Below are 27,040 nucleotides of genomic sequence, written 5' to 3'. Positions count from 1 at the left end.
GGAACGGAAGAAACTGGTACACAAGAAGCCAATCAATGAGTTAGCGGTAAGAGGGAAACTAGAGGAATTCCGGATCAAGCTACAGAACAGGTATTCGGCTTTAACTCAGGAAGAGGACCTTAGTGTTGAAGCAATGAACGACAATCTCATGGGCATCATTAAGGAGTGCGCAATAGAAGTCGGTGGTAACGCCGTTAGACAGGAAACCAGTAAGCTATCGCAGGAGACGAAAGATCTGATCAAGAAACGCCAATGTATGAATGCCTCTAACCCTACAGCTAGAATAGAACTGGCAGAACTTTCTAAGCTAATCAACAAGCGTAAGACTGCGGACATCAGGAACTATAATATGGATAGAATTGAACAGGCTCTCAGGAACGGAGGAAGCCTAAAAACAGTGAAGAAGAAACTAGGAATAGGCAAGAATCAGATGTGTGCGTTAAGAGACAAAGCCGGCAACATCGTTACTAATATGGATGAGATAGTTCAAGTGGCTGAGGAGTTCTATAGAGATCTATACAGTACCAGTGGCACCCACGACGATAGTGGAAGAGAGAATAGCCTAGAGGAATTCGAAATCCCACAGGTAACGCCAGAAGAAGTAAAGAAAGCCTTAGGAGCTATGCAAAGGGGGAAGGCAGCTGGGGAGGATCAGGTAACAGCAGATTTGTTGAAGGATGGTGGTCAGATTGTTCTAGAGAAACTGGCCACCCTGTATACGCAATGCCTCATAACCTCGAGCGTACCGGAATCTTGGAAGAACGCTAACATAATCCTAATCCTTAAGAAAGGGGACGCCAAAGACTTGAAAAATTATAGACCGATCAGCTTACTGTCCGTTGCCTACAAAGTATTTACTAAGGTAATCGCAAATAGAATCAGGAACACCTTAGACTTCTGTCAACCAAAGGACCAGGCAGGATTCCGTAAAGGCTACTCAACAATAGACCATATTCACGCTATCAATCAAGTGATAGAGAAATGTGCAGAATATAACTAACCCTTATATATAGCTTTCATTCATTACGAGAAAGCGTTTGATTCAGTCGAAACCTCAGCAGTCATGGAGGCATTACGGAATCAGGGTGTAAATGAGCCATATGTAAAAATACTGGAAGATATCTATAGCGGCTCCACAGCCACCGTAGTCCTCCACAAAGAAAGCAACAAAATCCCAGTAAAGAAAGGCGTCAGACAGGGAGATACGATCTCTCCAATGCTATTCACAGCATGTTTACAGGAGGTATTCAGAGACCTGGAGTGGGAAGAATTGGGGATAAAAGTTGATGGAGAATACTTTAGCAACTTCCGATTCGCTGATGATATTGCCTTGCTTAGTAACTCAGGAGACCAATTGCAATGCATGCTCACTGACCTGGAGAGGCAAAGCAGAAGGGTGGGTCTGAAAATTAATCTGCAGAAAACTAAAGTAATGTTTAACAGTCTCGGAAGAGAACAGCAGTTTACGATAGGTAGCGAGGCACTGGAAGTGGTAAGGGAATACATCTACTTAGGGCAGGTAGTGACCACGGATCCGGATCATGAGACTGAAATAACCAGAAGAATAAGAATGGGCTGGGGTGCGTTTGGCAGGCATTCTCAAATCATGAACAGCAGGTTGCCACTATCCCTCAAAAGGAAAGTGTATAACAGCTGTGTGTTACCAGTACTCACATATGGGGCAGAAACCTGGAGGCTTACGAAAAGGGTTCTGCTGAAATTGAGGACGACGCAACGAGCTATGGAAAGAAGAGTGATGGGTGTAACGTTAAGGGATAAGAAAAGAGCAGATTGGGTGAGGCAACAAACGCGGTGTTGCGTTTCGCCTGCGACACGTGGTTTTGCCGGCGCGACTGCGGCGGGGCGGCAGACATTTTGGCCCGATCGTCGTCGCCGCAACACTCATCGCCAGGTGTTTCCAGGCGCGACTGCGGCGATGCGACCGCCTAGGGATCATCCTCGCATTCCAGTCATTGTGCCCGAAACAGGCGATGCCAAAGCAGGGATCTCATTCCAGTCATTGTGCCCGAAACAGGCGATGCCAAAGCAGGGATCTCATTCCAGTCATTGTGCCCGAAACAGGCGATGCCAAAGCAGGGATCTCGTTCCAGTCATTGTGCCCGAAACAGGCGATGCCAAAGCAGGGACCACCCTCTCATTACAGTCATTGTGTCCGACCGGCAGCGCCACGACAGGGTGCTACGAGATCGTGCTCGACATGGTGCTACGGCATCGCTACGACAGTGTGCGTCACCATTAGCCCATTGTACATTCACGTGCTCGTCTTTTGAGGGGTTCCTTCTTGCCCTCAACTGCGAGAGTATAAAAACAGCTGCCCCCGGACGCCAAAAGGAGGGCTCCGATTTCTTCTGTTGAGTGAAGTGCTCTCCCGTCTCTCTACTTCGGTCAAACCTGACCGCCAACTCTTTGCGATGTTAAAATAAACAAGTTGTTTCGTTGTTACCAGTCGACTCATGCTTTGCCGGGACCTTCGGATGCTTCCAGTTGTACCCCAGGCCGCCAGGCCAACGCTACCCTTGGGGCTTGCGACCCAGGTACAACCACGGGCGTCAGCGCCGAGTTCCCAACAACAGATCGTACCAGCAGTCCGATCCAAACATCTGGTTGGCAGCGGTGAGATCACCTCCGACTTCAAACAACTGTCTGCCAGCGGTGAGATCGCGACAACGGAGGCCAGCAGCAAAGAGATGCAGTTGACAGTATGCTGAGCAGCTCAACGACGATCCGGGAGCAGTGCAACGAGCCCTGTGTGACGACTGGTTGCCTGCAGCGGAACGACTGCGCGGAATTCCTGCCTGCGAGGTTTGGTGAGTGCGGGACTTTCTTCTTCTGAGCTTTGCCAGGCTTTTGTTAGGGTCAGAAACAGAGCTGGTAATTGTGGTTGTCGTTGCTGCCGGGTTAGTTTGCGGCAAGACAATAGTAAGCAGTAGAGAAAGCAGCATTCAGAGCAGCCATGGATTTGAAGTCGTTGCGCAAACCGAAATTGTTGGAGCTTGCAAGAGAGTTGGGTCTGGATGTCTCGGACAAACTCAGAAAACCAGAACTGCTAAAGGCTATTCTTGAGTTAGAGGCTGAGGATGACGAGCTGTCGGAATGCCTTGAGACTATTGAGGAGAGGTCAAAAAGACAGGAGCGCGAACTTAAAGAGCAAAAAGAGAGACATGAGCGCGAACTTAGAGAGCCAAAAAGAGAAACAGGAGCGCGAACTTAAAGAACAGAAAGAGAAAGAAGAGCGTCAACACGCTTTGGAAATGAAGCGTCTCGAGGTAGAGATGGAACGCGCTCGTAATGGAAGTCAGGCACACGGTGCAGGAGAACGCGTATTGTTCAAAATGACTGACCTGATGCGGCCGTTTAAGCTTGGAGAGGACATTGGTTTGTTCCTGGTTAACTTTGAGCGAACGTGCGAGAAGCAGGGGTTCTCTCGGGAAACGTGGCCACAGCGCTTGCTCACTTTGTTACCCGGCGAGGCGGCCGACGTAGTCGCTCGCTTGGATAGAGAGGAGGCAGAGGATTTCGACACAGTGAAATCGAGTCTTCTAAAAAAGTACCGGCTGTCTGCGGAGGCGTTCCGTCGGAAGTTTCGGGAAAATGAGAAAGGCAGAAGTGAGTCATATACAGAGTTTGCGTATAGGCTTATGTCGAACATGCAGGAGTGGCTCAAAGAAGAGAAAGCGTTTGGTGACCACGATAAAGTTCTGCAGTGCTTCGGGCTAGAACAGTTTTATAGTCGGTTACCGGAGAACGTGCGATACTGGGTCTTGGATAGGCCAGACGTGAGTACGGTGGCTAGAGCCGCTGAGCTAGCCGAGGAGTTTGTGACGCGTCGAGCTCGCGGAGCTAAGGACGGTCAAAAGGGTGAATTTGGCTCCAAGTCTGAGAGGCCAAGGTTCACGCCCATGAGATTTAAGGGGGACACGCGTAGTGAGGATGCGAGTGAAAGCAATCCGACCAAACGTAAAGAGACGGCAGCCGAAGCCGAACGCAGAAAGCGGTTCGAGATGAGGCGAGCGGGCGTTTGTTATACGTGCCAGAAGCCGGGTCACTTTTCGGCGCAGTGTCCGGAAACAACACCAAAAGTTGTGTTTTTTTCAATAGGCAGCACGGACGAGAACATGAAGCTTCTCGAGCCTTACATGCGAGACCTCCTCGTGAACGGGAAAGAGTGCCGAGTGCTTCGCGATTCCGCAGCTACGATGGATGTAGTTCACCCGTCTTACGTAGAACCCCATATGTTCACGGGCGAGTGCGCATGGATCAAGCAAGCCGTGGAAGCTCATAGCGTGTGTCTGCCGGTAGCAAAAGTGCTTATTGAAGGACCTTTCGGAGCGCTTGAGACGGAGGCGGCAGTGTCATCTATGCTGCCACCCCAGTACCCGTACCTATTTTCAAACAGGTCCGATCACCTCCTGCGCGAGAAGGGGCTTTTGTTTGGTGAAGCTAGTGTTCAGGCCTTAACCAGGTCGAAGGTTCGGGAGCTCGCTGCAAAGGCGGTAGTTGCGGGGCCGACGTTATCAAACAACGAAAAAGGGTCAGAGGCGCAGCAAGCTGATATTCAGAGCACGCCCGAACAGAATAAAATTGAGTCTGTAGCGTTGAAGGCGCCAGATACTGGAGAGGAAAATCCCGATTCGGGAAAGTTAGAAGAGCTATCTACTGATTTGCTCATCGCGCCTACGTCAGACGGACTTGATAGGTTGCTAAAAGTCAGCCGGTCGGCTTTGATAGCCGAGCAAAAGAAGGATGGCAGCCTAGAAAACATTCGCTGCAATGTCAAAGAAGGTATCGCCAGGAAAACTGCGCGTTTTGTGGAAAGAGGTGGAGTCCTGTACCGGAAGTATCTAGACCGCCGAGGAGTGGAGTTCGATCAGCTGGTCGTGCCTCAATGCTATCGTCAGGATCTGTTGCGCTTGTCACATGGGGGTTCGTGGTCCGGACACCTAGGAGTTAAGAAAACTAAGGACCGTCTCTTGCAAGAGTACTATTGGCCAGGGTGTTTTCGGGACGCAGACCATTTCGTGAGGACATGTGACACTTGTCAGCGGGTGGGCAAACCAGGGGACAAATCGAGGGCGCCGTTGAAATTGGTACCTATCATTACGGAGCCTTTTAGACGGCTCGTTATTGATACTGTGGGACCTCTGCCGGTAACAGCCATGGGGTACAGACACATTTTGACTGTGATCTGCCCAGCGACAAAGTTCCCTGAAGCAGTGCCGCTTAAAGAACTCAGCTCAGTTGAGATAGTTAATGCACTACTGTCCATATTTGCGCGAGTTGGTTTTCCTGCGGAAATCCAATCAGATCAGGGCACAGTGTTTACTAGCGCTTTGACGACAACTTTTCTCGAAAGGTGTGGGGTAAAGCTGTTACACAGCTCAGTGTACCACCCACAGTCGAATTCCGTTGAGAAGCTCCACTCCGTCATGAAGCGCGTGTTGAGAGCGTTGTGTTTTGAACATCGAACTGACTGGGAGCTGGGTCTGCCTGGGGTGATGTTTGCTTTAAGGACCGCGCCGCATGCGGCTACGGGGTTTTCGCCAGCTGAACTGGTGTACGGTCGCTCGCTTCGATCTCCGCTTCGCATGCTTCGAGAATCATGGGAAGGTAGGGGCGACGACCCAGTCGTGGTGGAGTACGTACTTAAGCTCCTCGAACGCTTAAGAAGGGCACAGGAGTTGTCAGGTGAAGCAATGACAAAGGCCCAGCAGAGGGCCAAGGTTTATTATGATCGGACAGCCAGGGCCCGTCGTTTTGAGGTTGGCGATGAGGTCATGATATTGCGCACATCGCTAAACAACAAACTAGACGTGCAGTGGGAGGGCCCAGCACGAATTGTTCAGAAACTGTCGGACGTTAGCTACGTGGTAAGTCTGCCAGGAAAGCGGAAAGCACAGCAAGTTTACCACTGTAATCTGCTCAAACCTTATAGACAAAGGGAAGCAGTGGTGTGCATGATGGTAAACGTTCCTGAAGAGCTTCCGGTCGAGCTTCCGGGACTAGGCTCAGTGACGAACAGGGAAGACACCGGTCAAGTCATTAGTGACCTTATCAGTAAAGCACCGCTGTCGCCCGAGCAGAAAACCGAACTACACCAGCTATTACAAGAGTTTCAAGGTCTGTTCTCTGAGAGGCCTGGTAGGACTTCTGTACTTACTCATGATATAGAACTTACCTCCACAGAGCCAGTACGATCCAAGGCGTATCGGGTGTCACCCCGCCAGAGCGATATTATGGAGGCTGAGGTAAAGAAAATGCTACAGCTCGGTGTTATTGAGGCAGGTGAGAGTGATTATACCTCCCCTTTGATTTTAGTTGAGGTACCGGGCAAGGAACCTCGTCCTTGCGTCGACTACCGCAGGCTTAATTCCATCACTAAGGATCAAATTTATCCGATCCCTAACATCGAGGAGCGCCTTGAGAAAGTTAGTAGCGCTCAGTTTATTTCCACCCTAGATCTTGTCAGGGGTTATTGGCAGGTTCCACTTACAGAAGAGGCTAGTAGGTATGCGGCGTTCATTTCACCAATGGGAACATTCCGTCCTAAAGTGTTGAGTTTTGGTTTGAAGAACGCGCCATACTGTTTTTCAAGTCTCATCGATAAAGTGTTGCGGGGACAGCAAGAATTCGCTTTACCGTATCTAGACGACGTAGCGATATTCTCCGCATCCTGGTCTGAGCATATGACACACTTGCGGGCAGTGCTAACCCGCCTGCGCGAAGCGGGCTTGACAGTCAAGGCTCCTAAGTGCCAGTTAGCACAGGCCGAGGTTGTCTACCTCGGTCACGTGATTGGTCAGGGTCGTCGCCGCCCCTCTGAAATAAAAGTGGCCGCTGTGCGAGACTTTCCGCAACCGCGCACCAAGACCGATATTCGGTCGTTCTTGGGTGTCGCCGGCTACTATCAGAGGTACATCCCTAGGTACTCTGATATCGCGGCTCCCCTGACGGATGCTCTAAGAAAGACAGAGCCTCAAACAGTCGTCTGGGACGAGACCAAGGAAAGAGCTTTTAGCGCCCTAAAGAGTGCCCTAACAAGCCAGCCTGTGCTACGATCGCCAGACTATACAAAAGGGTTCATTGTTCAGTGCGATGCTAGTGAGCGAGGCATGGGCGTTGTACTGTGCCAACGGGAAAATGGAGAAGTAGAACACCCCGTCCTGTATGCTAGTCGTAAGCTGACCAGTCGTGAGCAGGCGTATAGCGCCACCGAGAAAGAGTGTGCGTGTCTCGTGTGGGCCGTTCAGAAATTGTCATGCTATCTAGCCGGCTCGAGGTTTATCATTGAGACGGATCACTGCCCTCTCCAATGGCTGCAGACCATCTCTCCCAAAAATGGCCGCCTCCTGCGCTGGAGCCTCGCTTTACAACAATATTCCTTTGAGGTGCGTTACAAAAAGGGGAGTCTCAACGGTAACGCCGATGGCTTAAGTCGAAGCCCCTAACGTAGGAATCAGCCTCAAAATTGTTTGTTACTGATGTTTTTCTTCCTGAGGCAGGATTTTTTTTTAACATATTGCTTTTGTTTAGTGTTTCAAAGTGATGATATGCTTTCTAGTGCAATTTTTCAATATGTGGACGCGTTCTGAGTGATGCTAGACTACTGTAAGGAACTAGGCAGTGGTATAAAAAGGGGAAAGAGCCTGGCAGGGCTTAGTGAGGGTTGTGCCGTGCTTGCTGACTGAGCGGTTGAGTTTCAGCGTAGTTCTAACGCTTGCCGGGAACGAGAACAAAAATGTGAACTCTCCCGAAGTCACTTTGCAGTGTCCCGTGCGAACCTGAACGAGAGAACGAGGCCTTCTCTGTGCGCTGCGCTCAAGAAACGTCGAGGGACGCCCGACTTCGGTTATGAGCATCATCGAGCGACATCCCTCCGGACAGCGGATGCAGTCCCCTGTCCATCGGGATCTCCTTCCCCCGGCGGGGCGGTCTGTTGCGTTTCGCCTGCGACACGTGGTTTTGCCGGCGCGACTGCGGCGGGGCGGCAGACATTTTGGCCCGATCGTCGTCGCCGCAACACTCATCGCCAGGTGTTTCCAGGCGCGACTGCGGCGATGCGACCGCCTAGGGATCATCCTCGCATTCCAGTCATTGTGCCCGAAACAGGCGATGCCAAAGCAGGGATCTCATTCCAGTCATTGTGCCCGAAACAGGCGATGCCAAAGCAGGGATCTCATTCCAGTCATTGTGCCCGAAACAGGCGATGCCAAAGCAGGGATCTCGTTCCAGTCATTGTGCCCGAAACAGGCGATGCCAAAGCAGGGACCACCCTCTCATTACAGTCATTGTGTCCGACCGGCAGCGCCACGACAGGGTGCTACGAGATCGTGCTCGACATGGTGCTACGGCATCGCTACGACAGTGTGCGTCACCATTAGCCCATTGTACATTCACGTGCTCGTCTTTTGAGGGGTTCCTTCTTGCCCTCAACTGCGAGAGTATAAAAACAGCTGCCCCCGGACGCCAAAAGGAGGGCTCCGATTTCTTCTGTTGAGTGAAGTGCTCTCCCGTCTCTCTACTTCGGTCAAACCTGACCGCCAACTCTTTGCGATGTTAAAATAAACAAGTTGTTTCGTTGTTACCAGTCGACTCATGCTTTGCCGGGACCTTCGGATGCTTCCAGTTGTACCCCAGGCCGCCAGGCCAACGCTACCCTTGGGGCTTGCGACCCAGGTACAACCACGGGCGTCAGCGCCGAGTTCCCAACAACAGATCGTACCAGCAGTCCGATCCAAACAGCGGGTAAATGACATCTTAGTTGAAATCAAGAAAAAGAAATGGGCATGGGCTGGACATGTAATGAGGAGGGAAGATAACCGATGGTCATTAAGGGTTACGGACTGGATTCCAAGGGAAGGGAAGCGTAGCAGGGGGCGGCAGAAAGTTAGGTGGGCGGATGACATTAAGACGTTTGCAGGGACAACATGGCCACAATTAGTACATGACCGGGGTAGTATGGGAGAGGCCTTTGCCCTGCAGTGGGCGTAACTAGGCTGATGATGATGATGAACGCAACCTGTTGCACACCTACCAAGTGTTACGATTTTAACGTATAATTGTCGTTGTAAGCGCTTGCTTACGAATGTCTAACCAAACTTCTTACGATTTTTGTGCTAGCCTAGTTCAAGGCAAGACTTATTCCGACACAATGCAAATAAGGTCGACGATAGATTTTTCATTCGGAACCCGTCCTTTATGCGCACAGCGACACAAACTTATAGAACCAACGTAGCCGACGACCAAAATTTCGGTCGCCATTACGTGAATATTTCATAAGTGCATGAATACACTTCATAGACATATCTACCGTCTATGAAGATTAAATGTTTGCAGCTGTTTGTAGCCTTTGTAGCTGCGCATGCGATCGTGGGGTGGATAAGATTTTCCTCTGTCATTCACAAACATTTGTGGCGCAGATCATTCTAGCTGCGACTATACAAAGTTAAAGCGCGATCTTACAACGGTTTGCTGAAGCAAGCCGTTTGCTTGGCCTCGTGTGATTGATCCGAATGGCGCTCTCGTCAGTCAGCAGAGACACGCGATTCTGACCAATCACGTGGTGCCAAACGAACGGTTGTCTTTCGGAACCGTTGTAATTTCGCACTCCATATAGGTGTTTGTTAACAGCGTCCCACAGAGAAAGGTCTACGAAAATTCAATAAATACGCAACATCTTGCGGAATCAAATATACTTTTTTTTCGCATATGGCACCGAACTTCTGCACTTGCTTTTTTTTTTGTCTACGAGTGTAGTATTTCTTTTAATGTTATGAGGCTAGTAGGACTGCTGTATATACTAACTATTGCTTTCGCGAAATATTACCAGATGGCGCTTCAATCACGTTATGAAAGGAACACACACTGAGCAAACGGGGGACACCGGTGGTTGCGGGACGAACTTGGCATAGATTGCAGATAATTGCCGAAGGAATGCTCGGCGGTTTAATCGCAAGTTCCACGGCGGCGTGGCGCCACATTTAATATCGTCCGTCTACACGGTCACTCTGTTTGATTCCTGATATCCTTATTTACACTTTGCTGCCAAAATTTATACCCGCTTCATGATGCATTGTCTCCGATACCCAGGTACCTGTGAAGCAGAACTACGTCGAACGCTATACGCTCACTAAGCCAGCGCTGTGTTCGAAGACAGGATGTAAACATCGCTGACGTCTACTGATTGGCTGTATAACGTAGAAATCCCCGACATAGTAAAATTCTGCCACCAACACTTATTTACAAATTTTTTAGGGTATACGCTCTTTTAACTGACATGAATGCGGCGGTTATCCCGAACTTGTACATTTTGCCAGATAATCATACGTACCAGGTAATTCGAATTAATCCAAACCAAACTCTTTCTTTTAACTTTTTAACTCTAAATTATTCCACTACCGAATGCTACAAGTTGTGTGAGATGCCGCAAGGAGACTGAACTGGTGTTGCCAGCCGCCTCCCAGTAGACCCTTTTTTTTTTCCTAATTCGCAAGTGCGCTTCTCTGCACTGCACATTTGCCCAACTAATAGCAGCACTAGTTGTCGTTAAAAAGAAGGCAAAGTGTCAGCTGCACATACTGATACTTGTCTATTGTAGTTGGGTTCACCACGAGAGCACGTTTACATTTTTTTTCTTCACATAATGATACAAGCAAACTACGCCGCCATAAGTGGGACAAACTGCCTCACAGGAAAGTACGCTTTGCAATTATGCAAAATGTCTGTTCATTTGATATCCGGCGACCGGCACATTAAGTCTTTCTGAAACGCACTATCGTGCTGTTTCAGAAACTCCATTCGCTATGCCATAGCCTTACATACCTATCATTGTAACATAGCTTTGTACTGTTGGGCGTCCTTGTTTTACCTTTTGACCGGTTTTGCTTTCACCAGATTATCGCCGTTATCAAGTTGTCGTAGCTCGGCGCAATTGTAACTCCCTCCAGTTTACCAGCTGAAGCGTCGCGGACGTACTTGGACACGCCGTTTCTCGGTCGCCGCGTTCCATTTGCGTCGGATAAAAAAAAATCAGGTGTTTTACGGGCTAATACCACCATACGATTGCGAGTCACTCCAAAGGTGGAGAACAGGGGATTAATTTTGACCACCTAGGGTTCTTCAACGTGCACCTAAACAGGAGCGTTTTCTTTTTCTTTCTTTTTTTTTTGCATTTCACCCCCATTCGAAATGAGTCAGCCGACGGCCGAGATTTGATACGGCGACCTCGTTCTTAGCAGCGCAATGCCAAAGCCACTAAAGCAACCACGGCGAGTCCTTCCCCCTTGAACATGATTTCATCATCATTGTTGGTGCTGTGGTGAGTACCCAGTGAAAGACTGGACAACGTTAGCTTGACTTTTACTGTCTTTTGCGTACGCACAGAAGTTCAGCAGGAACGTAAGTGAGTTTACACCGAAACTCGGCGAAATTCTTCACAGCCGGACTCACTCGGTGTAACAGCCTGAATGAGTCGGCTCATGAGTGAGTTTGCAAACCTATGGTCTAAACAGATTTAAACCTTTTAGACTACAACAAAAATATTTTACCTCAACTGCAAGCGAGTTACATGGAATCATTTTCACAACAAGAATGGCATTACGAGCCTTTTTGATATCTACCGCAGGGGGAACGCCTTTTCCAGCGATCTCCAACTACCCCTGCCGAGCGTGTACCAAAATGAACATGCAAGGTCTTCCCTCCTGCGCGGAGTACACCCATTGTCGCCAATCTCACCGAACCAAAAGATTGCTACCGCAGTTTCGACACGCTACTCCATCGTCTACGCTTACGTGTGGCCCATGCAGACGTCCTTATGAGCCAGCTTTTTTCCTGCTTGCAATTTTTCGTGGCATAAATCGTGTTCCTCGAATAATTGCGTTTCACCGCAAGACAACCCTCTCAATCGAGAACGCATTCTGATTTGCGATCACGACATGCATGTGCAGACTCGCACACAATGCCGAGCCACAACAAGCGCTTACTAAAACTTGTTTATTGCCATTTTCATTCATTCGTTGCTTTGAATAAACAAGCTTCAGCAAGCGTTTGTTTGTTTGTTTGTTTTGTTTGTTTGTTTGTTTGTTTGTTTGTTTGTTTGTTTGTTTGTTTGTTTGTTTGTTTGTTTGTTTGTTTGTTTGTTTGTTTGTTACCCCCCGTGGTTGCTTAGTGGCTATGATGTTGGGCTGCTAAGCGCGAGGTCGCGGGATCGAATCCCGGCCTCGCGGCCGCATTTCGATGGGGGCGAAATTTGAAAACACCCGTGTACTTAGATTGAGATGCACGTTAAAGAACCCCAGGTGGTCCAAATTTCCGGAGTCCCCCACTACGGCGTGCCTCATAACCAGGTCGTGGTTTTGGCACGTAAAACCCCATAATTTAATTTAATTTTTTGTTTGTTTGTTCCCAGTATCTGCTCTCTTCTGCTGCTGTTCTGAAGGGTGAGCCAACTTACTTTCCAAGACCCATGATTCCGGCCGAGCCCCGCTGAAGGCACAGGAGTCGCAGCTTCTCCACGGCGTCCGACGTGTTGTGCAGTTGCCGGGCAGCCGTGAGCTTCATGACGTTCTCGTTCCGAGTCTGGGCGGACACCGGTCGAGGCATGGCTCGGCGTCTCTGTTCGGTCACCCGACCAGAAGCGGTGCAGAACAAAGAGAAAAAAAACTGTATTCGAGAGCGTCAGCGCGAGCATCCTTCGTAAAGGTGGACTACTGCGAAGCCAAAGGACACTCAGTGAATACATTTGTCTGGAGCCGATCAACGTTATAACAAAGTATTTGGCATATAACGCGCCCGTGTGGAAGCTTGAGCGAGAAGCAACGCTCTTTCGCTCCGTTCCTGTCCTTTATCAACGCGACAGCCTAGCGTCGCAAAAAAAAGTTGGGCGTCGGCGTCGGATGTGCTTTCGGGAAAAACCATTCCGAACCACAACCGCGCAAGCCCTCCAAGTGGCGCAGAGGCTTTAGTGAACTAATTGAATTCCCCAAAGCAACAGGCGTCAGAAAAATCGTAAAGTACGAACTGAACACAACATACAGACATGACAGCGTTGGATTGTAATTTGAATATACCAGAAAACATAATTCTGCAACGCGGAAACTCAAACACGAAACCACTTTTCCAGCGTTTCTACCATTCGTAGAGCGGCGCGGCCCGCTCGGTTCCTTGCAACAACACCATCCAGATGGCGCTCGCGTCCGCGAATCCGTGAGAAAGCTGCGCTTGTTCGGGAGCGTGACAGTGTAATGAATAACGATAGCACGATTGTTCATGCAACGAACAACGATCCCGACGACCGCACAGGAGCGTAATCACCATTGCACGAAATTTACAATATGTAAAGGATTGTTCATAACGGTTTATAGGCACGAGAAAGGAACGTTATTAATCGTTGCTCAATACAGTCATCCTGTCTTGGCGTGCCAGAAAAAGCGCCAGGTGCGTCATGAAAAAGAGAAGAGGGGGGGGAGGTTAATCCCCTCTTCTGCCCCCTCATTATGTGGACTACTACAGTCAGGGAAATGTTCGTTTTAGATTGCTCTGCGCCTCTTGTCACGTGTAAGGCTGCTCAATTTGCCCATATATACACGAGGAAATACATTTAAACCAGCGAAAGACCACTACTTCGAAACTGAACCTGTAGCGGACAGTCGAGAGAGTTGTTTCTCGGAATGCTAGCAACATGCAGGGGCAGGAACTCGTCGTGAACAGCAGCGCAAGTAGCTACACGCAGAAGCAGCGTGTCGCACTACAACTAGCTCTTAAATGGTTCTTGAGGTACTTGCGACATCGACGACTACACGTCGCCGCCGGTGTCGCCGTGACGTTCCGTGTAAATTCCAAGGGCGATAACATCATCGTCGCACGTCGTACGCTGTATGTGCGAGTGAAAGCGTGCGAGGGTGAGCCAGCGATGACGACTCAATATAGCGCGCGCAAGGGACGAAAGTAGGGAAGAAGCGCGCAGTCTTCCGCCGCGCCCAAAGCACCGGGGGCCGGGCAGAGTGTGGAGGGAGGGGGGTTCTGTTCCCGCGGCTAAAGCCCCTTAAACTTCGTAAAGTAGTGACATTCTCCTCCTCCGCCTTCACTCCTCGTTTCTCCTCTCTTTCGCGCTCCCTACTCGACCTTGGCGCCGCCTACACTGCTCGAGCGTATCAACGGCGCCAACATGCGCTCCTCGCCACTCCGTAATCGCTTCTCGAGCAAAAATGGCGCTGATGCACGACGCGAGGACCCACGTGATGCTATTAGGCCAATAGCGATGCGGCGTCGGCCTCGGCCAGAGCGCGCGAGGAGGAGGTGGCATTCTTCAAAGCGTGGCACTACTTTACGAAGTTTAAGGGGCTTTATCCGCGGCTAATGCGTGTGGCGCGGCCGCGCGGGCCCTATTTTGAAAGCGGTCTGCGACGGGGACAGACTTCCGCCGTGCGATGTGTTCCCGCCGCACGAAGGTCAACTCGCTCGCCGCTGCTGCCGCGCTTCCTCACTCCAGCGTTTTGACAGCGAGTTTCCGCTGTCATCGAGTGAGATGTGTCCGTGTTTGCTTGTGCGCGCGTGACACCGTCCTTGTTGGTTTAGTTAGTGAGCGAATGTTTACAGGAATTCTGTATCCTGTTCATTATCGTTCCGAATGGAGTTCTCCCGAGTCCTCTGGGCACTGTACAGGTCAGTATATAATTCTTCCACTGCATTTATTATATCTTCTAAATTGCTGATGATATTACCCTGCTTATCTTCCAGTGCGCACATATTGGCTTGTCCTATGTCAAGTTTTCTTCTCACGGATTTCAAGCTGCGTCCACTTTTTTACTGATTCCCCAGTCTTTCTCACGTTCTAATTTCGGACATTCCTTACTTTCTCCTTGTTGATCAGTTTTGACAGTTCCCCGAATTCTATCTGATCTCTTGAAATGGACACTTTCATGCTTTGTTGTTTCTTTATTAGGTCCTTTGTTGCTTGGGAGTGCTTACATAGTAGCCTTGGTGCCTTGCCTCCCACTTCAATTGCTGCTTCTGAAACCAGCCTAGTTACGTTTTCATTCGTTATATCCAAGTCATCTTCATCACTCTGTTATAATAGCTGCATATTTGTTGGCCAACACCAGCCTGAATTGGTCTGCATTTACCCTTACTGCGTGTAGGTTGGCCTGTTTTTTCTTGCCTAACATTATTCTTCAGTAAAACTTCATTTGGGCCTAGTTGGTACATAATTCTGAACTTAACGTTACAGCGCAAACACCTAAGACGAACCACAGTGTGTGTCGTTTCTTTCTTTTTGTGGTTCGTCTTAGGTGTTTGCGCTGTAACGTTAAGTTCAGAAGTAACATTACTCTTTCTCTCTTCATACTGAGGGAAGTCCTAGACGTCACTAACCTGTGATCACTGCCACTTTAACTTACCTAACACTTCTACATCCTGCATTTGCTGGGATCGGCAGAGAGTATGAAATCTATTTCATTTTTTTGTTTTTGAATTAGGGTTTTTCCAGGTCCACTTTCAGTTGCTTCGCTTCCCAACGGAAGTATTCATTATTCAGAGCTTATTCCTTTCGACTAATTCTATCAATACCTCTTCTCTAGTGTCCCCAGAATCGATTCCGTAGTTGCCAATTGCTTGTTCACCAGCCTACTTTTTCCTCACTTTTGCATTGAAGTCGCTCATCACTACAGTATACTGAGTTTGCACTTTTCTCATCGCTAATTCAACATCTTCACAAAACTTTTCTATTTCTTCATCATCGTGACTGAAGGTTGGAGCGAAGGCTTGTACTACCTTTATTCTATACCTCCTACTCAGCTTTATTGCCACTACTGATACCCTCTCATTAGTGCTGTAGAATTCGTAAATGCTGCCCTGCTATGTCCTTATGGCTGGGAAATCCTACTCCGTATTGTCTCTTATCTGGAAGTACTCTGTAGCAGAAGATGTGGCCGTTAGTCAGCACTGTATAATCCTCGCCAGTTCTTCTAACTTCCCTAAGGCCAATGATATCCAACGCGATGCCTGGTAATTCCTCCAAGAGTGTTGCTAAGCTAGGTGTATTCGAGAGGGTTCGTGTGTTGAACGTTGCCAGATTGAGTTTCCAGTGGCGGCCTGTCAGAATCCGGAGATTCTTAGTACACTCTGCAGCGTCGAAGTTCTGACCGCCGCCTTGGTCAGGTGCTCAGCACTGCTGGGGACTGAGGGCCATGGGTGAAGTAATACTAAACTTTAATCCTAAGGGCTGGCCCGTCATCTAGGTGGAGGAGAGAGGAATACAAAAGGTAGAATTTCTTGACAGGAAAGACCTCAGCTAGTACGCGCTAGTCTGCTACTCTGCACTGAGGAAAAGGGAAGGGGAGTGAAAGTATTGGGATGGGTGATAATGATAAGAGAAGTGGTGAGTGCCGATGTATATTAGACAGTGGCCGTACTAGAACCGCTCGACCAGCTTGGTGTCCTGCAGAAACTTCAACAGCGCTTTAGTTGCCCGCATTGAATTTGCAGTGTCAGATCATGGGCCGAGGATAGCGCCTTCCGACAGTGGTTGCCTGCCAACGCTGGCTAGGCAACTTTACAACGTCCTTCGATCCAGCATATATGCTGGGCGATCGAACAATGTGTTCCAGCGCTTCAGACGTCTGGCAGATGTGTGGAGTCAGGTACAGGACGTTGCCTTCCTTCGCCTAAGTCAGAAGGGCCAGCAGGGAAGCCTTGGAGCGATGCGTCGATATGGTCCACTCCTCACAAGAACGTCACTCCCAGAGGGCCGAGTATGAGCGGCTTCTGATTGCCGCTTGGCGTGTCCATAGTAGATGTGTCATGTCTATCCCAGACCCTCAGCTCGGGCGACCTATGGTGCGCTTGCGCCATCTGCTGATGACTCGCCGGTTTATTGGCAGCGCCTGGCGTATGAGTATGTACCCGAGTCGCGTGGGCAACGTCTTGTGGTGGATGGAGTTCTGGGAGCGGTGTCCAGAAAAAGTTGTCTCTGCTCCCGCCAGATCCGAAGGACCGTTGCCGTCGTGAGAGCGGGTATCCACGGTAAAGCAGTAGGAACGACAGCGGGGTTCTCCGAAGGCTGTCCTGGAGGCGCAGCGGTCTATGAAGATTTGCTTGCTTGCTGCCTATAATGGGCCTGCCAGTTATCCCCGTTGGAGTGGTTGTGGCTTGGTGTCAAATGTAGGTGAATCTTGGTGCCTTATCGGAGTAATAACATTTTTAAAGCACTGCTTGATGCAGGGGGGCAGAAAATCGGTGAGACTCGTCACATTTCGATTAAATGCACATTCGCAAGACGGCGACACCAGCGCTGCTATACTCCCGTGCTGACGTAACGACAGGCAACGACAGCGTGGCCTAGAAAAGTTATCCGTTCGAGGGCAACCACCACGAGTGGGCACGTCAACCTTTAATTTTCGTAAGAATTGTGTAACGCTCCTGCTATCGTTGATCGCGAATAATTACCGAATTAACTTTCGCGTCCCCTAAATTCACCGGAAACGCAAGCTGTGATTGGCTCACAATGTGGCTACGTCTTCTCTGATTGGCTCAAAACGTAAACCTGGCCGTATTCGATGCACTTTATAATAGCACACCAGATGCATTTGCCCTGGCGACCTCCCAAGCCACAGCGCTCTTCATATTTACCAAAAGACCATTGTGGTAGTAATGAAGAAGGGGGTTAATTATTCTTGGCGCAGAAGCTGGTCAGGCTCCGTTCAGTCAATACCCAGTGAATACGCTTCGTCCGTGGGAAATCCAAATCATATCCCAATATCCCTGAACATTTACGGAGACAAATATGACATGCGCCCAACGTTAAATTTTGGATATCCTATACCACGAGAAGTCCCCTGAATATTGCACATGGACTTTCTTGCGGGATATTTTAGCTGTCTCGTGACAGAATTACGTTTTCTCACTTGTTCAAATTATAACTCGAAACTATTGGCATGTGTACTCATTTATACTTATTTTTTTCGGGGGCTGCAGTTCCCTGGCTAAATTAGTTTTCGCTCAGCGCAAGACGTGCCTGCATGATTTAGAACTTGCTCGAATGCTATCGTTGATTCCATCTGTTGCGTATGTTCTCGTCGAGCTTTGTGTAATCATATTATATGCGCGACACCAATTGTGTAGCACTTTCTGTAAAGCACGCAGGCAACAGTGATAACGCTGGAACGTTCGGCGAGTCCTCCATCAAAGAGACACGCTTGATCCGCAGATCAGATTCCGACGATTGCCAACTGTGGTCGCCGCTATTGTTGCCCTTTGAGTGAAGCCGGTTTAAACGTTATAGCGTTAGGAGGCCACGTCGCAGAAAAGCCGGCGTCGGCGTCCGGCGTCAGACATCGTTTCGGCAAAAGGATTTTGAACCAACCACACCCAGGCCGTCCATGTGACGCAAGGAAGTTACTGAACTAATTGAATTTTTCAAGCCAACATACGTGAAAAAATTGTAAACTACGACTTACACACAACCTACAAACATGATAGCTCCCTGATTGTAATTCGACTATACGAGAAAACACCATTCTGTTACGCGAAAACTCAAGGGAACCCCTTCACACACACAAACCGGCCGCGGTGTCCGCCATTTGCGCGCGCCGGTGCGATGGGTGTCTTGGAGGCCACGGAACGGCGCGCCAGTTTCTTGCAGTACCTCCAGCTGGCGCTCGCTCCTGTCGCATCGCGGCACACGCAAGAGGCCGCGTTTCTACCACAGTGCCCGCCTTCGTGCATAGCTTTCGCGGCTAGCGTTTCCCAGTAAACATTACGGTTACATGCGCTCCACTTGCCGAGAAGGTGATGAGCAGTCAGGGATCTTTGAAAGGTTAAAAGGCGAAGCTTAAGCATCCTCCAAATTATTTCTGGGCGCAGGTTCGCCCAATATGTAAAGAGCTAGTTACGTGATTCACAGTTTCGCTACCGCTTTCTTCATCGTCACAACGTGACAGTATCATCCCTGCGAATTTTGTCTACGTCGTATTTTATACATTATCTGACACAATTTGGTAACTTAAGTTCTAAACGCCACTTGTGCGTGAGCGAAGGCCTAAGAGAATAAAGAGCACACTGCAACTTTGCGCGCGTGCACACGTGATGTATCTGGTCTTGCTACGAACGTTCTATCCGTTGCATCTGTTACTCGGCATCTGCTACGAACGTATCATTCATTGCAGCGAACACTGCAAGACGTTCTGACATGTACATGCAATGTACCCAGCATGTCTCCATGATATCCCTCACGCACAAGCAAGGAATGCTCCAGTGACGGGGAAAGTGTGGGAAAAACGATCGAGTGAGGTGTGTCCGACGGATGAACTTAGTACATCCAAGGGATATATGTATATCCTTGAACCCGATGTCCGAAGGATGTCTAATGGATATCAGTGCGGTCACGGCATGGGTGCCGATTACGCATAACTGTTGACTGCAGTAAAATTTCGTGGCAATACACCTTTGAGAATTGAGCATACTATGTGTTCGAGAATGAAATACGGGTATGAACCGTCTACTTTCGTGTGTTTGCCCATGCCGCATTTTACCATTGTTGTCTCTCTCAAAACTCGTATAACTAAGCGAGGAGGTGTAGACGTGTAGACTCTGCCGGCATATTTTGTTCAGCCGGAGACCTTCAGTGGAGTCCCCCACGCATAATTAGCGTGTCTTGCTGCTTGAGTTGGGGAAAGCGCTTTGCGAGTCAAACTACGACATCTGTATGTGTGGATTCGCTGCTTGCCCGCAACTTTGCGACAACTCTGCCATTGGTGTGCAGTGGCGCTGTGTCAGAGTCACTGTTAGGGCTCTGGAAAGCATTGCCTACAGTTACTCCGAAGCAACTTGTCTAGATCACAGCGCTTTACATACACGGTGACAGCGCTATGACCGAAAATATAGGCATTTGCGTGGCTCTTGAGAACGTACATGCACACTTAACCTGCCTCCCTCTCCCTGTTGCACCCCACTTTCTTGTTTTTTTAGTCACTTGCACTCCTCGAGATGGCCTAGCAGGCTCTCTAGACACATATTGCCCGTCTATGATCCGGAACGTAATTCTCTAGACTAAGACTTGCTCGCGCATTCCATGGATAAAAAGAAGAATTGTACAAAATCAAAAAATACCAGTTGCCCGAAAAGCAGCATATGTTTCGAGCACAAGTAAGCAAAACACACTCACGTGAGTTATACACCGGAAAAGATGCAGTTCGAAACGCGAAACCGTAGATGTCAATTTCTTTGCTCAGTGTCGATTCCTTCAGAGCGATGCACCGGCAGGGCAACCATTGAGCATTTAAACTGACTCAAGTACGAGCCGTTTGTTTTTCATTGATTGTCGTAGACGGCGTCATGACCACCAGGTAAACACGCACAGGCGCGCAAAACACGAATAAATAGGCGTTTATTGACAACAAAAGCATATTTACTGCTCTCTGAGCCTCAGCGCTCACATAACCTACCGGAAAGTTCCGACAAGCGATCGTGGCCCTAATATAAACAAAAATAGAGGTTTCGATAAATAAACCAAACACTCAGGACACTGTTTGTTCGCTTCGTCTCTTCCGAACTCGATTTTGAGTTCCCCATGCATTGGTTCGGGGCCAGAGGTTATCACAATAGTTCATTTTTACCGAAGAAAAATGGCTGCTCCATGCACTATAAAGGATCACATAGTGCCACTCACTTATCAATGCGCAAATAAACATTACTGCAGCGTCAGATAACTGAAAGAACTTACCTTAAACCGATGACGACCGCTGCTCAACAGATGTCAACTCGACGTCGTCCGCTGCGGCAACGCCGATTAACAGACGATGCCGTTATGCGATGCAGACGAGACGCACCGTGCAGACGAAAAAACAGAAAGGCGGAAAATGGTGTCCGTTGCAATGACGCGTGCCCGGCTGTCTTCGAACACCGATGACCGCGCGCAGACCGCGAGCAAATCCCCAACACTGTACGGTATCAAACGGGCAACATATCGCTAAACCGCAACCGTTGTACGTGTTGGCGCGGTATGCTAAAATATAAAGATACTGCCTAAAACTGCTTCCAAAAACTCCGCATCTTGGTATCGTACATGCGGGGTACCCCGACCCTCGTGGGTCGATATAGGTTTCATTGTACGTAGGCCGTCCGGCCCTTCGGAGGGGCCGGCGGTTACTATGGGTACTAATCGTAAACACAGCGTCCAAGTCGTACGCACAAAAAAAGCTAAAGGATTAGAAAAGGAGCATAAAAAAAAAGTCAGAGTGAGAGAGGGGGAGAGAGAAACAGAAACGAGGAAACTGTTTCCGGCGAAATCTGCTCCGCGAGAAATCTCCGCGTATTATATCGGGCACGTGCTCGCAGTCGGCAGCAGCAAAGGATCCCTCGGTGCATACGTATGGTTCAATTCACTCGTTTCGCGAATGTAAAGCGCACTTTTTCGCTCTTCACGCCAAATGTGTTGAAAAGATCGCGTGCCCTCGCGCTATGCAGCACGGGCTGCGGACATCACCCCATGCGAACACTCAGCGATCGCGAGTGCATGCATGCGGCTTCTTTTGGCTTTGTCTTGTGCCGTGGCTGCTATACGGATATTTACTTAGGCCAACGGGTATATACACAACGGCGTTCGCAACGAATCGAACGCACCTGCGCACCGCGTCCATTAGATTGAGACACGTGCACGTATAGCAGGTAAACAATTCCCGACACACTCCGCGCGTGTACAGTTCATTAATTGGAGTATACGCGCGTCGATGCACGTATACGCGACTATTTACGCACTGCGTCGCTTTCCTGCGTGTACGCAAAGCGCTGCGCGAAGCCGGCAGCGGAGACAAAACAGTCGATCGTCTGTCGCCGTTCCTGGGACACACGAACCGCTTGTGGCGCCGAATGGCGCACTCTCAGCAGTAAATTTTAATGACGCGTAATCGATTTTTTTTTTCTCTCTCTCTCGCGGGAACGCCGCGGGCCCGCCCGATTCTGCGGCTCGTCGGAAAGCTGGGAAATCCGTTCGTTACCTAGGCGTTCGCGTGAGATCACAACACCTAGTTCGGAGCATCTACCAAAGCAAGAAAAGGAAGGATGAAGCAGAGAGAAAGAGAGATGAAGGGGCTTGAAAAAATACGGCGGTGGCACGGTCCCAATTAGCAGGTTCGCCCATTGAAGTGAAGTTCACTCCCGCACGGCGCTTGTCTCACTCGATTTCTATAGAACGCCGTACACGGTGCATTAACCTTTCGGTACGGAATGCAGGGAGGTGGAATGGCTGTCACATAAGAGGACGTTTTAAGAGAGCGTTTCTATCGTTATTTTCTAGGTGCGATTACAAGTGCGGGTGCGCTATAGCTCTTCGGGATCGCGCATGCGCGAGCGGCATCCAGAAGATACATTAGAGAGTTTCAGTTTAGGGGACGCAAGCGGCTTGCGTACGCAAGAACTATAGGGCGACGGTACTGCGCATGCGCGTTTACAGGAGGTATTCAGAGACCTGGATTGGGAAGAATTGGGGATAAGTGTTAATGAAGAATACCTTAGTAACTTGCGATTCGCTGATGATATTGCCTTGCTTAGTAACTCAGGGGACCAACTGCAATGCATGCTCACTGACCTGGAGATGCAAAGCCGAAGAGTGGGTCTAAAAATTAATCTGCAGAAAACTAAAGTAACGTTTAACAGTCTCGGAAGAGAACAGCAGTTTGCAATAGGTAGTGAGGCACTGGAAGTGGTAAGGGAATACACTTACTTAGGACAGGTAGTGACTGCGGATCCGGATCATGAGACTGAAATAATCAGAAGAATAAGAATGGGCTGGGGTGCGTTTGGCAGACATTCTCAGATCATGAACAGCAGGTTGCCATTATCCCTTTAGAGAAAAGTTTATAACAGCTGTGTCTTACCAGTACTCACGTACGGGGCAGAAACCTGGAGGCTTACGAAAAGGGTTCAACTTAAATTGAGGACGACGCAACGAGCTATGGAAAGAAGAATGATGGGTGTAACGTTAAGGGATAAGAAAAGAGCAGATTGGGTGAGGGAACAAACGCGAGTTAATGATATCGTAGTTGTAATCAAGAAAAAAGAAAGAAATACACTCCTTAATTTCGTCGTAACAGGCTGATCTATTAGAACAGATTTTGAAGCCAAAAAAATTCAAATTTCTATTTTCGGAACGACGAATTTCAATTTCTTTTTAATTATTTGTAACATTTGCGGCTCAGGTAAAACTTTTTGATTTACTTAGAATTCAATGTGGTCTATCTTCCCCGATAAAAAAAAAAATATTTGTCTTAGCCCGAGCAGATGTCAAACTCAATGACAAGAGGGCGTGCTGGTTGCGACAAACTTCAAGGCAGCGTCGCCCACTCCGTATACTTCACGCTTAAGGTCTCCCTTAGCTCGAGGAGGGGCACCACGCATGCGTAGGCTACCTGTACGTGTATGTGTGCGTCGGTGGGAGAGGGGCGTGAGTGCATGTGCATGCACTGATGATCACCACGCAAGGGAGGGCCGGTGCCCTCCCCCCCCCCCTTACATCTTAGTGGGAGGGTGGGTGAGCACTCTGATTACTGGTGCATACTCTGACTTTAGGCCTTGGCTTCGTTGCTTCGTCTTTTCTTCATTGAACCGGAAGCTATAGCTCGGGGTCAACTCCGATGCCGCCTATTCAAGTACACGTAAAACGCAAGAATGATTTGATGAGACACGCGCTCTTGACCGATTTGAATCAAATTCGCTGCGTTTGAGAGAGAAAGATATATTCCAGTGACTGCAGAAAGCAGAATTTCGATTTAGGGCATATAATGATTTTGCCCGCTTTAGATGCAATATTATAGGTGCTGTTTGCGGGATCGATATCGATTATCATTGCTAAGTGCCAGAGTTGTAAACTTAATAGTCCGTTGATAAAATTTGGAAATTTTCAACAATCTTCATTAAATATCGGCAAACAAATAACAAACTCCAATTGCCAGAGTCACTAGATCTTGGCTTTCTCTTTCAAAAGCAGTAAACCTTATCAAATTGTGTGTAATGGTTGGCGAGAAAAACTATTTCTTCGTTCCCGTGTATTTAGATATAGGAGCCCCCGAGTAAGAGCTTTCTCTTAACAAGCCTATGCCACCAATAAGAGTGACCTTTCTGGTATCGTAGAAACGCGAAATTCACTGACGCACACCAACTTATTCTTATCCGTACATGCCTTTACGAACCTGGTGGACCACGCACATGTGGTGAGCCTTCTTTCGCGATAGCTAGATAGATGTTTCAACAACCGTAGTATTGGCTACTATAGACGCACATTCGGTCGTAATCGAATGTTCGAAGGAGCCAAAAAAACCATTCGATTCACATTCGAAACTATGAACATTCGCACACCCTTATACCTCAAAGGTGTGACATGCGCACGTATGCCTCCGACGAAAGGACAGGCCGATCCACCTGTGTGGTGACGGACCCGTGGGCTCGGCGAGGCACACATCTTCGACTGCATGGTTCGGTTCGATTTGCCTTCCGCCAAAGCGCAGCTTCAAGAACTGCGTGCTACACACCCTGTTTTGCTTTGCTTCATAAGCAGTGCACGACGTTGGGTATACGCGCATCCCAAGCGAGGAGCAATCAATGTGCGCTCAATAACATTCTGCTTGGCCCTCGGCGGGCGTCGTACACCCTTCGATCGAGCAGTACGCGCAGTGTAATGGCGTGCACTGCTGAGTAATGTCGCTTTCGGAGTAAAGTCACATCGGCGGAGGGTTTAGAAAGGGTGCGCATGGTTTGTGCCACAATAGCCCAGGGTGTACACCATATTTTTTTTTTATTAACGCGAAAGCATTAGTATGTCCCATGAGGCAGAAATGCCGGCGTTATCCGCAACGAGTGGTAACAAAGATCATCGCCATCAGTGTCATCATCAGCGCCTTGTATAACGTCCCTAGTAATACAGAATTAAAGTTGGAACAAGTTAGAGTAAGGCGACTTAGGGTGGAGTAAAGTGAATTAAGTTCAAGGGAACGAAGGTGAATTGAAGTGTATTAAGGAGAATTGAAATGGATTAAGGTTGAATAAGGTTGGTACAGATTAGAGCAAAGTAGAATAAGGTGGACTAAAGTAGAGTTGTGAAGGGCACGTGACAATGTATGACGCCACCTATCATGGACGTAACCAATTAATCAGAGAAGCCATAATGCTTTTACATTCAAATCGCGCAACGATAGTGACTCAATTTTTATAGACGAGAAGAAAGGGAGTTAACCGAGGGGCCCGATCTTTATTAGTCATATCATAAGAAGCCAACAAAAACTGACACCAAGGACAACATAGGGGAAATTACTTGCGCTTAATAAATTAAATAAATAAATGATAAATTAATAGAAATTAAAGCGGACGAAAAAACTTGCCGCAGGTGGCAAACGATCCCCCGGCCTTCGCATAGGGGAAATTACTTGCGCTTAATAAATGAAATAAAGAAACGATAAATTAACGGAAATGAAAGTGGATGAAAAAAAGTAGTTGGCGCAGGTGGGGAACGATCCCACAAGGAAAATTACTTGTGCTTAATAAATGAAATAAAGAAACGATAAATTAATGGAAATGAAAGTGGAAGAAAAAAACAACTTGCCGCAGGTGGGGAACGATCCCACAGAGACTGTGGGATCGTTCCCTACCTGCGGCAAGTTGTTTCTCCATCCACTTTCATTTCCATTAATTTATCGTTTCTTTATTTCATTTATTAAGCACAAGTAATTTCCCCTATGTTGCCCTTGGTGTCAGTCTCTGTTGTCAATTTTCATAGAGTACACCCTGTCTAGAAAGCTTTACAACTCCCCCACCCCCCAGGGGTGTATTTTCTTTAATTTGGCAGTACAAACAGGAATTTGTGAATTCGCTCTTTTTCTCAAACAAGCTAAGCCGAGTACCTTGAAAGGAACATAAATATATGGAAGTGCGCTATGCAGAAGTTGTGGGTATGGTACCCACCGGCGGCAACTTTTCGCCAGCTTTCGTTTCCCTTTCCTACCCGCCGCGTATATAGCTTAGTGGATATGTGGCGTGGCGTTGCTGAGTTCCAGGTCGAGGGCGCTATCCCGGCTGCGGCGGCTGCATTTAAAGGGGGGTGAAATGCAAAAACGCTTTTGTACTTGCATTTAAGTGCTCGTTAAAAAAACTACAGGTGGCGAAAATTAATCCGGAGTCCCCCACAACCGCGTGCCTTATAATCAGATCATGTTAGTTTCCTTTCACTCGTTATTTCTACAACTCAATTAAAATGAAAACAAAAGAAAGAGAAACATTTCTCCTGTGCTCTTCTTGGCTTCGTTGTCTGTTGGCTCCATACGGGAGATCAATAGCGCGCGAATATGGCAAATTGCGCCAGAAATTGTACAAAAAAGCACACCCAAAAAGGTGTAACAAGTGCCCGCAAAAGTTCAACGTCCTTCGAGGCCTCTTCTTTCCTCCCGTCTACTATATTGAGTACTCGTGCATGTGCACTAGATCTAGCCTTGGTGGTGTTAGCCAGCGCGCCTCAGAGCCACGGCGGCGGAAGTGACACATACATGTATAATCTAGCCGCCGCAGTAGCTCAATCGGTAGAGCCAGGCACGTGTAATGCTAAAGATGTGGGTTAAGTAACAACCAGAGACAAAACCACCAGAGGGGCGGCAGAAAGTTAGGTGGGCTGATGAGATTAAGAAGTTTGCAGGGACAACATGGCCACAATTAGCACGTGACCGGGGTAGCTGGAGAAGTATGGGAGAGGCCTTTGCCCTGCAGTGGGCGTAGCCAGGCTGCTGGTGGTGGTGGCGATGATGAGAGGCAAATTATACTTTCGACCACTTTCATTTCCCTTTCCCTTATTTCTACAATTCAATTTCAAACGAGTTATTTCTCTTACGCTTTCCTTGCCTTCATCGCCTGTTGGCTACATGTAGCTGTGGCTAACAAAAAATGGTGCGGTTTCGCCCGAAAGTCGAAGCAATGACAGCGATATAGCAAAGCACTGGACATCCCAAGAGCGCCGGCGGCGGGTAGTGAACGCTTCGTGCTGCTTCTCGCG

General features: G+C 48.6%; 1 protein-coding gene across 1 annotated transcript in view; it reads right to left on the bottom strand.

Annotated features, from left to right (window-relative positions):
• Nucleotides 1–21,147, bottom strand: part of LOC142559603 (calcyphosin-like protein) — a 41,487-nt gene extending 20,340 nt beyond the window's left edge. The window contains exons 1-2 of the mRNA XM_075671182.1: nucleotides 20,735–21,147; nucleotides 12,470–12,630 (exon numbers count right to left, since the gene is read on the bottom strand). Coding sequence (XP_075527297.1) covers nucleotides 12,470–12,618 — 149 coding nt within the window. The 5' untranslated portion in view covers nucleotides 12,619–12,630; nucleotides 20,735–21,147. The remainder of the gene's footprint in view (nucleotides 1–12,469; nucleotides 12,631–20,734) is intronic.
• Nucleotides 21,148–27,040: the final 5,893 nt, after the last annotated feature.

The sequence above is a fragment of the Dermacentor variabilis genome, chromosome 10, assembly GCF_050947875.1.
Source record: "Dermacentor variabilis isolate Ectoservices chromosome 10, ASM5094787v1, whole genome shotgun sequence".
Classification (NCBI taxonomy): Eukaryota; Metazoa; Arthropoda; class Arachnida; order Ixodida; family Ixodidae; genus Dermacentor; species Dermacentor variabilis.
Note: the sequence above shows the minus strand (reverse complement) of the source record. Positions and strands in the feature narration are given on the sequence as shown.